The 11657-nt window shown below is 39.9% G+C and overlaps 2 protein-coding genes across 2 annotated transcripts; one reads left to right on the top strand and one right to left on the bottom strand.

Annotated features, from left to right (window-relative positions):
• The first annotated feature begins 4240 nt into the window (after positions 1-4240).
• LOC118480228 lies at positions 4241-5005 on the top strand. The gene is made up of 2 exons (XM_035974962.1): positions 4241-4327; positions 4406-5005. Exons 1-2 carry the CDS (start codon positions 4241-4243, stop codon positions 5003-5005), a joined length of 687 nt encoding a protein of 228 aa, XP_035830855.1.
• A 3689-nt stretch (positions 5006-8694) lies between these two features.
• Positions 8695-9844, bottom strand: LOC110909813 (caffeoyl-CoA O-methyltransferase). Its single transcript, XM_022154564.2, has 3 exons — positions 9644-9844; positions 9238-9514; positions 8695-9154 (listed from the first exon to the last, which is right to left on the bottom strand). Exons 1-3 carry the CDS (start codon positions 9808-9810, stop codon positions 8861-8863), a joined length of 738 nt encoding a protein of 245 aa, XP_022010256.1. The 5' UTR covers positions 9811-9844; the 3' UTR covers positions 8695-8860.
• Positions 9845-11657: the final 1813 nt, after the last annotated feature.

The following is an 11657-nucleotide window of genomic DNA, read 5'->3' as shown; positions in this document are numbered from 1 at the left end:
CAATACTGATAGCTTTGTCTCGCCATCCATTTTCTACTTAAAGTGCTCTGATTTGCAGAAAATCTATTATCAAGTACCCCATGATTTTGACAGTACATCAACACTCATTCAAACAAACTTAATAACAAACAATACACACAGTACACAAATCAACAAATAAACTCCCTGTATGACACAAAACCAGGGTTCTTCAACCTCTTCCTGTGCCAGCCTGCTCCAACTAACAATCTCACACTCTTCAGCACCATTGAGCACCTACACAATCAACAATTAGATCATTTGAACAAAGCAACCCAAGCCTGTTTAGACTCAGGTAATTGAACATGTATTTTTCTATGTAACACCGGATAATTCCTGTCATTTTTCTCAAAAACATCATCAATTTTAACCTCAACTTTTTCTTCTTTTATCGAATTGATATGTTTCTTAACACTCCATACTTGACCTCCCGGAGTACCTCTTTTGTAAAAATTTGTTCCTTTCTGAACCTTTTGATTTTGAACAACATTTTTAGGTTTCCAAAACTCTTGAGGTTTTTCATATCAACAGATGTTCTCTAACTCTGTGTCCTTCTCAATCTGGGTGTGTGAGAATTCCAGTTCTGTCTTGAATCAAACCTGTTCGGGTTTGATTTCCATTTTTTATTGGAAGCAAACTTGTTCGTATTGTATCTCCAAGTCTGTTTCGAATCAAATCTGGTTGACCTTGGTGTCACATTCTCAGATTTCTGTTTTTCAACATCAACAGCCTTTGGATTTCGACACTTTCGTGCAACATGTCCAATTTGATCACATTTAAAACACACTTTCTTTGAAACATCCTTGGCCTGATGTTGTTTCTTTTTCATAGCCTCAAACTCTGCATTAGACTGTTGTCCAATTTTGAGTTTTTCCTCTTCTGTGAAGCTTTTTCCTTGAACAAAACTCATTTTTGTCTGAAAATTTGGCATTTCAGTTTTGTTCCGATTTTGTTTCTTCTTATAACCCAAACCAGCCTTCATGTTTTTCTTCTTAGAACCAGGTTTGTTATAAGAACCTTTGTAACCTTTACCAGCAAACTTCGTCATTTCAGATTTCTCAATTTCAACCATCTTGAAAACTTTGTCAATTTTCTCTGAAATCACATTCTGAATTGGGAAAACAACATCTAAGAATAGTTTGTCCGATCCAATCATGGTATAAACCAATCCTTTTGAATCATCATTCAAATTCTTCTCGGATTTTGTATCTTTCAGATATCCATCATAAAGATTTCCTTCATCTTCATCCTGTGATTCAGACTTACCTTTTGTAGACTCATCTTTCAAAACATTATCAACCACCTTGCTCACCACCTCTGAATCATCAGCATCATCAGATTTGGTGTAAGTCACATCGATACTTTCAGGTAATTGGTCAGCTATGTTCAAACCCTTTGCCACCTTTTCCTCATCATAAAAAGTATAATTGTTTCTTAATGGTGGTGGTACCTGATGAAATTCTGAACCAATACCCTTTTTACAGTTATTAGTATCTTTGTCATCTGGTGTGATGTTAAAAATGCGTTCGAGAATGTACGAAGAGTTATGATAACTTTGAAGTTTTGTAACAATCTTTTCTTTTTCAGCAAGACTTGTTTAAGATTAGCAATTTCATCAACACACTTGTTCAATTCAATTTGCTTTTCTTTAAACTTTCTTTCATACATTTCTTTGGTTGTTAAAGTTTCAGACAGTCTTTGATCAAAACTTTTGACTTGGCTCTTCAAAGTATCATAAGCTTCTTGTACTCTTTGACTCGACCATTTTAAAGAATCATATTGTTTTTGTAACTCAAGAAATTTCGATTCTTTCTCAATACAATCAACACATTTTGCGACACATTTTTCTTTCAAAATCTTATTTTCTTCTTCAAAATCATGACATTTCTGTGTTAACTTCTCAGCTTTTAATTTTAAACTTTCTTCTGTTTCAATTCTTTCTTTACATTTCATTTTTAAAACATTTTCAAGTTTGTTCCTTTCATTATCTTTTGTTTTTATCAGTTCATCTTTATCAATACAAGCTCTACATGTTTCCATGCATTTCTTGCATTGTTCAATTGATTTTAAGATTTTAGAATCAGAATTTACCTCATTGATTGACACCTCGGCGTGCTCAGCTGCCTCTGTCTGTTTCATCTCTTGTATCTTCTCGTTATCAGCACCATCATCACTGACAATCTTCACCTTCTCATTCTTTTCTTCAATCTCTTTCAGCACCATTCCTTCATTCTTTTTCTGTTCTTCCTCAGCTTTTTGATCCTCTTCAACAGCAAGCTTTGCAACAGTCTTTACTTCTTCAATCATCTTTTTCAATTCTTCTTCTTTTCTCTTCTTCATTTCTACCACCTTCGGTAGACTTGCTTCAAAAACCTCCTTCACCCTGTTCATCAAATGTGGCAGATAACTTTTATCAGACAGCCTTCTTGTGTTGAAAGTACGTTCACTTGGAAACAAATTGGTTACAGCATCAAAATCCACTTTTGTCGGATCAACTACTGGATTTCCCTGTGGATCCATGTAACACTCTAACTCTTCATTCCATCTCTTGGCTCTTTGTGCTTCTTGAAATGGTTCATTCAACTTGCTAATCTCCCATCTCGCACTGTCTCTTCGCCACCAGGCATCATGATCATCATTTGCAACAAATGCATATCCAACTGCATCTTTTTCTTGTAGAAACTCTTTGCTCCAATCATAACCTTCATCAATATATATAACTGCAAGAGCCCTTGATTTTTCTTCCGGCTGTTTCAATCTTGGTGGCTCAGACTTGTTCTGATGGTAAATCGCTTTCTTGTAATAATCTTCGTTGAACGGGTTCTCAGAATCATCAGCAGCATACGCATTTCTGCACTCGCGCTTGAAGTGACCTTTTTGTTTGCATCTGAAACATGTCACTTTGGTTTTATCAAATCCCAGCTTGGTAGATGGTCTACCAATTGACTTCCTCCCCGTGATCTCCATGAACCGTTGTGCTCTACGAACCGCACTGGCCATGCACCATCTTATATCCATTAGTTCCATCTCCTCGGGGTCTATTTGATCATATTCTTCTTTCGTCAAATTGGTATTGCCAATCTTCCCTGCAACGAGGCTTTCATACGATTCCAGTACATATGCCAAGAAAACCATCTGTTGTTTCGCCGATTCTTCGCTGAAGTTCTGCCCATTCTTCAAATCAACTGCGATATTACACTGGAATAGATTCTTTGAAGCATATTGGTCTGAGGTGTTTGAAGAAGATCCACTGTGAAAACCACTGTGAAGACTTTCATTGTTCACTGAGTTTGAACTTTCTGCAGAAAATGCTGTTTTTGGAGACCCAGCTTGTGGTATATTTCCTCTGTAGTAAAGTTCCACATTCTGCTGATAAGCTGGACTGTTGACTTTGGATCTTTTTATCTCCAACTCATGACTTTCAAGCCTTTCAATCAGCAAATCCACTTTTAAATCATCTGGCTTGATTGTATTTTTCAGCATAAGAGCAAAATATTGCCACTCTTGATCATTGGGCAATGAATCAAACAATTTATCCACCATCATCTCATCAGAATATTTGATTTCATATCTAGCCAGCTCCATTTTCAGATGTCTAAACCTCTCGATCATCTTACAAACAGATTCATTTTTCATGCCATTGAACACCTCAAACTCTTTACGCAACAATTTCTTCTTGTTTTTAACAATTTCATTACTACCAACACACTTTTTCCCTAACGCTTCCCACAAATCCTTTGAAGTTTTCTCCTGTTCAAGTAAAGAGATGATATCCTCTCTCACTGACTGTTTGATCAACGTTATCATTCTTGATTCAGCCACAACACTTTTTATATCAATATCAGTGTAATCTTTTGGATCTATCAACTCTCCTCCCTCTTTCACAGGTTCAATGTATCCATTTGTCATCTTTAACCAGCTTTCAGGAGCGAACGCTTTAACCCAGCCTTCAAATCTGTTTTTCCACCAATTATAGTCTTCGACTTTCATCAACTTTGGTGGCTTCTGCTGACTTCCATACATGTTTTCAAACTTCAGATTTTCTGAAATCTCTCTTGAATATTCTTTCAATTCAGATCTTCTATCTGATGATTCGGAAGTGAACGCGTTGTAGAATGTGTTGTAGAACTCTTCGCCGTTGTTTGACATCTCTAATCATCTCTAATCACATAGGGTTTCGACCCATTTTTTTTTCCGATCCTGTCCAGTACGTCTCGTTCCCATGGGTGACAAACTGGAATCATCCGCCAAGCAACCTGCTCAAACATCTCTCCACCCCGTTTACACGGTCACAGACATTCAGAAAAAGGTGTGTGTTCTTGATGGGATTAAGGCCACGTATTCTGCGTGGGTGAAGCTCTTTTAACTTCATGCGCGTGGGTACAAGTTTTTGGATCACATCACTACACAACCACCTGCTAAAGATGACCCTACATACGAACAGTGGATGAAGATTGACGCTATTGTACTCCAGTGGATCTACGGTACCCTGTCAGAAGATTATCTCCTTCGTGTCCTCGAGGCCGAATCAACTGCTCTTGAAGCCTGGGAGCGGGTTAAGGCCATCTTCCTAAACAACAAAGACCCCAGATGCGCTGCACTCCAACAGAAATTTATCAATCTCAAACTCAGTGCTCTTCCATCTTTAGACGTCTACTGCCAGACACTCCGGGATCTGGCAGCCCAGTTGAATGATGTCGGCTATCCCATCAACGAACAAAGTCTGGTTTTGCAACTGGTCCATGGGTTACCCATGGAATATGACACAATTGGCTCTATTATTAATCAGTCTTTGCCATCTTGGGAAGAAGCCTGCAACATGCTCCAATCGGAACTCGAACGACACGCTGCTCGGGAAGGTAACCATGTCACTCCATCTGAGGCTTTGGCCGCCGTGTCATCCACACCGCCGCCTCCTCGCCGAGACAACACCCGCCGTGATAGCCAACACCGGGCGCCTGGAAACAGACGCAACCCTTCGGGATGAGGCAGGCTGAACAATTCTAATTATGGCCCAGGTCAGTACCAGGCCCAACACCAGCCTTCACATGCCCAACAGCAGCCTCCCAGCCCTCCCAGCCCTCTCATGGATCTAACAGCAGCAACAGATCCAATCGCGGGAACTGGGCTTCTCCTCAGCAGCTGTACCCAGCCCAACAGCCCTTCAACATGCAGCCGTACTGGGCCAGCCCTTATTGGGCCCCGCCCCCACCGTGTCCTTACCCCACCCAACCTGCGTGGGCTTCTCCTTGGCAGCCAAATCAACCGCAGTCCAGTCCACAGCCCAATCCCCCTTCTGCTCTGGTGCATCTTGCTAACATTAACCCGCTTGAACCTAGTGAACTCGGGGAAGCATTTCAAGCCATGGCATTGAACCCGGAAAATCATGAGTGGGTCATGGATACTGGAACCTCAAACCATCTCGCTTCGGACGCAGGTATGATTTCCTTTCCGTGTAAAAATTCTATTAAACATGTTTTAGTTGGCAACGGTCATCGAGTACCAGTCGCTGGATCGGGTCATTCTGCCCTTCCCTCTTCCTCGAAACCTATCCAACATAAAGACATTCTACACACACCCAATATCATTAAAAATCTTATTTCCGTTCGAAAATTTACTCGTGATAATTGGGTGTCTGTCGATTTTGATCCATTTGGTTTTTCTGTGAAGGATTTTCCGAGTGGGACAATTTTGAGTCGGCACAATAGCTGCAGCAACCTGTACCCGTCACAGCTTCCACGTCTCCTGATGCATCTGCTTTTGTTTCCACCACCGATCCAGAATTTTGGCACAATCATCTAGGACATCCTGGTTTACATGTTCTAGATTTTTTACGTACTAATAAGTTTATCCCTTGTCATAAACTCAGTCGTTCTTCGTTTTGTAATTCGTGCCAAATTGCTAAGCACAAACGATTGCCATTTAATTTATCAAATTCTTGCACTTTATGTCCATTTGATATTATACATTGTGATTTGTGGACCTCACCAGTTTTAAGCAAGAATGGGTACAAATATTATTTGGTTGTGATTGACGACTACACTCACTTTACATGGGTGTTTCCACTTAGATTCAAATCGGAAACGTACACCAAGCTAATGAATTTTCACAACTTTATCCTCACTAAATTTCATCGCAAAATTAAGAATTTTCAATGTGACATGGGGGGTGAATTCGATAACACCCAATTTAAGAATTTTGCGTCAAAACAAGGATTTGAACTCCGCTTCTCTTGCCCTCATACCTCGCAACAAAACGGGTTGGCCGAACGCATGATTCGACGTCTTAACGAACTCATGTTATCCCTCCTTACACAAGCCTCTTTACCACCTCACTTTTGGGTCGAGGCCCTCCATACCTCCATTTATCTTCACAACATTCTCCCCTCTAAAACCATTGGTCTTCGCACTCCCACTGCTGCCCTCTACCTTAAAAACCCTGATTATGAACATCTACGTGTGTTCGGGTGCGCTTGTTACCCTAACCAATCGGACACACGTCCACACAAACTCGCACCTCATTCCACTCCATGCGTATTTCTAGGGTACCCGGCGGATCACTGCGGGTATCGTTGTCTAGACATGTCTACTGGTAAAATAATTTTATCCAGACATGTTACTTTTAATGAAATCGCATTCCCGTTCTCACAATCTTTTAAGCCACAGTCGGATTCATATTCCTTCCTCGACCCTGACTTGTCTCCAATCATATTTACCCAACCTGTGGCCCAACAACCTGCTTCCACACCTGTACAAACAGCCCACCCGCCAACCAGCCCATCTTCTACCGCCCAAATGCAAACACACCAGCCCGCTCATCCAGTCCACCTGCCACCAGCCCAACCTACTCATGCGGGGCAGTCCACTGCATCACCTGCTTCTCCTTTACCCTCTACCACACATCCCTCGGTTCATACCCCATTCACGTATACTTATTCCCGTCGTGCACCACCACCTCCCGTGCACACACATACCACCCAATCAGCTACAATACTCAATGAGCCGCAATCTCAACCTCAGCACCCTATGGTTACCCGTTCTCGTGACGGTACCTCCAAACCCAAGGTTCCTTTTAATCTTCACACTCAATCTATCTCACCTGTGCCTAAATCTTATCATGATGCTCAGTCTGATCCACACTGGTCTCATGCTATGCGAACTGAATATAATGCTTTAATAGAAAATAGCACGTGGGATCTCGTGCCTCGTCCACCTGATGCACACATTATACGTTGTATGTGGCTCTTTCGCCATAAATATCATGCTGATGGGACACTAGAGAGATATAAAGCTCGTTTGGTAGTTAATGGTGATGAGACATTTAGTCCAGTGGTGAAACCAACTACTATTCGTATCGTCCTTAGCCTGGCGACATCCAGGTCTTGGCCTATTCACCAATTGGATGTAAAAAAATGCGTTTTTACATGGCGACCTCAATGATACTGTTTATATGTTTCAGCCACCGGGATTTGTTGATGTGAAAAATCCTAAGTATGTTTGTCGATTGAAAAAGTCACTTTATGGTCTAAAACAGGCACCACGAGCTTGGTACCAACGCTTTGCTACTTACATTCTAAAATGTGGTTTTAAGACCTCCTCATCTGACAGCTCGCTGTTTGTCTACAAACGCGGCTCTGTTATGGCATATCTTTTATTATTTGTTGATGACATAGTACTCACAGCTTCAAATAATAACCTTTTGTAGTACTTTATTAATGCTATCTATCGAGAATTTTCTATGACTGACCTTGGCAGATTGCATCATTTCTTGGGCATTGAGGTACAACATACACCAAATGGCTTATTCCTCACTCAACGCTCGTATGTCAAAGATATTCTCGCACGTGCAAAGATGGAAAATTGCAAACCTTGTCACACACCTACCGACACTAACTCAAAACTTAGTGCTTCTATAGGGGATTTATTATCAGATGGAACACTTTATCGTAGTTTGGCAGGGGCCCTTCAATATTTAACCTTTACGAGACCGGATATTTCCTATGCTGTTCAACAAGTTTGTCTTTTCATGCATGCCCCTTGAGAGCCACATTTCAACTTTATGAAGCGTATACTACGTTATCTGAAGGGCACTATTGATCATGGTTTGCATTTATCCCCCTCCAAGTCTGTTAAACTTACAGCCTACTCCGATGCTGATTGGGGGGTTGCCCAGACTCGCGTCGCTCGACGTAGGGTTATTGTGTTTTTATCAGGGACAATTTGGTATCTTGGTTATCTAAGCGACATGATACTATTTCACGATCAAGTGCTGAAGCCGAATATAGAGGAGTTGCCAATACGACAGCTGAGCTCACTTGGATTCGCAACCTTCTATTAGAATTACATGTTCCCATTCGACAGACATCTGTTATTTACTGCGATATTTTATCTGCCATGTACCTGTCTCATAATCCAGTGCAACACCCGCGCACCAAGCATGTGGATCACTCGTTTCAAATCCAGTCTGTGCATTCGGCCGGCTACTGCTTCGACTGCGGGGGTCTATTAGCGGAACATAATATCTCAAAGAGATATTTGTATTATTTGTATATATCTCCACATATATTTAGGAGATATTGTTTCCTATTTACTGGCCATGTATTCTATATATATTCTTCATTACGTTTGTTAATAAGACACACGATTATTCAAACCTTCATATATAACATTGGGTTTACATGATTGAATAAACAAGATTGCAAGATTGTCAAATAATACAAAGGAAATGGAACATGTTCTTTTTTTGGTTATTTAATTTTAACATATGTATCAAAGATTGAAGAGAATAGTGGTCACAATTAATCTTGCAACTCCGTATGTTTAAGTTGGTATGTTGTTTGTAATTAGCTTATACGGCGACATAGAGTGATTCCATCACCCACCGGAAGTTGACAAATCTCCACTCTCGGGTCCACAGCTAAGGCTTTGTTAAGCTCTAACACGAAATCTCTGTAATACCTAACATACTTTCTAAGTGGAGCATCTGGTGGTGCCACCAAAGACCCGTTCCAAAGGGTGTTATCGTACCCAATCACTCCCCCAATTTTGACTAGATCGATCAACCTTTTATGATAGTTAAGATAGTTGTCTTTATCCGCATCCACAAAAATAAAGTCAAACGATCCATGGCATTTTTCCTGTAAATCAGAATCATAAATAAGAATCGGATTTGTAACTGAAAAGTGGTCAATGCAATGTGTCATAAATTATAAGTACTTACATCTTCGACCATTTGGTCAAGAAGAGGAAGAGCAGGACCTTCTCTAAAGTCAATCTTGTGAGCAACACCGGCTTTCTCAATAATGGGAAGGCCGATTTCATAATTCTCACGGTTTATATCCAAAGCCAATATCTTCCCATCTTCTGGGAGAGCAAGGGCCGTAGAAAGAAGGGAATAACCGGTATACACACCAATCTCCATCGTGTTTTTAGCATTTATAAGTTTAAGAAGCAAGTTCAAAAACTGTCCTTCATCAGCAGATGTGGTCATAAGATTCCTGCATTTAGAATTGCAATTATTTAAGTATCAGGAGTTGGAAAACAAAATGTCCGCATAACATGTTACAACAAATCCTTTAAAAAAAAAAAACATGTTACAACATTTGGCCAATTCGAAAGGCACTTACCATGGGTGTTTAGCGGTGACCTCACGTAGCTCTTTCATGGGTTGTGGTTCTCTGGGGTACACGCTGGTTTCAAGAATGTATTGGTAAAGTGCATCACTTTGAAGGAGGCTTTTGTGGCCAACTTCTTGGTGTTTGGCAGGTTGAGTTTCTCCAGTAGCAGCTGCCATTGTTGTGTTGAATTTAGTTATGTGTGTGTGGAATGGTTGGTGTTAATCAGTGAACCTAAAATGATAGGAGAAATGAATTGGGTTATATAGGGAGGGAGTAGGCAAATGGAGTATCGCGGAAGGTGTTGCGTTTGGTGAGAGTGAGACTTGTTAGCTTTTATTGCAGATGTGGACTTGGCCAACCATAGTGGAAAACAAGAGTTGGTAAGCTAGTGGACATATTTTTATTTTATACTTCATGTCTTCATTTATGGTTAATGCTTATTTGCACCGACTTCCCTTTTTGTTATGTTAAATACTTAAATTTGTGAAGAACCAAAACTCACCAACCAAAAAACCTTAAAACAGTTTTTTAGTTAGTTGAAGTTGAACATCAATAATATTGTTATTTATAGCTTTATCTAGGTTTATGGTTTTTCAAACTAAAGAACTCAAAATATTAATTGTATGTAGTCGAACGAAGTTGTATTCTTATTTGATCTTATCTTGCAAGTTTTTTCGGTTTTGATATTTACTAATAGCTACCGCCCATATGGGGTGTATTTGCAATGTGAGCTAATGTGTAAATCTTTCTCTAGGTATTTTTAAAGCCCCCTTGCACAAATGGCGTAATCCGTTCTCGACCTTATCTTCAAGAGTTACTTACTCAACACGCTTTACCTGCAAGTTAGTGTCAAAATAACGGTTAGAAGCGTTAACCGTCATTAATCAGGATCCCGAAATTCCCGCTGAATATACCATCTACAGTTGTGACCGTCACAAGACCCATTCTGCGTGTTCTTCAATATATCTCCGGCTAGGTGTAGCCAAGTCCACATTCTCAAATTGTGTTGTGAACCCGAAATAGCTACGTGTGGGGAGCCAAAGAAATATATATGCCGTGAATTAAATGACAAAATCCGGTGGTGGAAAGTTTACAACTTGAGTTGGGTGCTTGACAATTGAACTAATATGTTCAACTTACTTGAATTATAATATACAAGATTTAAAAAAAAAAGAAAAAAAAACTCTTTGTATTTTTTTACTTATTTATATAATCTTAACATGTTGACCCTTATTGTTTATTTTTGGTTTGCTTTGGCCCCTTGCATTGTTTATATGCTTTTTTTTTCTTTATTATAGAAAATATTAACTCGGAGTGGTAACGTCGGAAGTGTCTGTTTGGTAAAAATCCATCGGAACCGAAATTTCCTGATTAGGCCACGTTGAAAAGGTAACTCGGAACAGTGGCATTTAGTTATAGTCGAATCCTTGAAGTAGAAGACTGGAATTGACTTCTATTAAAGAGGATCGCGGGGATAATCGAGCGATGAGGAAGATGATCACGAGGAGATTCGATTTGTGAAAACTCATGCATTTTTCATGGACTTGAGAAAATGGATCTGATAAGAGGAGATCCAGACCTATAACCCAGATAAAGATCGGCAAAATCGTTACATAAAATTAAAAAAAAAAAACAAAAATTGAAGAAACCCTATATCGGAAGGGTGTTACTAAACGTACCCCCTTTTCTGTTAAATTTACTTTCAAATAAATACAATTAAACCTTTTAGTTTGTTTTTTAACTTGCAATTACTCTATGTTTTTATACAATTAAAAGAATAATATAATCATACAATCCATTCCCGCTGATGCGCTCCAGCTAGACTTCAATAAAGTGTGGGGTTCTCAAAATCCATTCCCGCTGATGCGCAAAGCTTAGCATTAGTGTCTACGGATGTGCTAACTGGTTTACACGAGTCATCCCAGCGCGTTTGATGATGTCCTTCGCATAGCTTTGCTAAGACAAAAACATAGTACCATTATGGAGAGAGACAGAGATCCCGAGAAATAAGCTTAGAGAGTCG

This window comes from Helianthus annuus, chromosome 7 (genome assembly GCF_002127325.2).
Source record: "Helianthus annuus cultivar XRQ/B chromosome 7, HanXRQr2.0-SUNRISE, whole genome shotgun sequence".
Taxonomy (NCBI): Eukaryota; Viridiplantae; Streptophyta; class Magnoliopsida; order Asterales; family Asteraceae; genus Helianthus; species Helianthus annuus.
The sequence above is the reverse complement of the archived record's forward strand: the minus strand, read 5'-3'. Positions and strand labels throughout refer to the sequence as shown.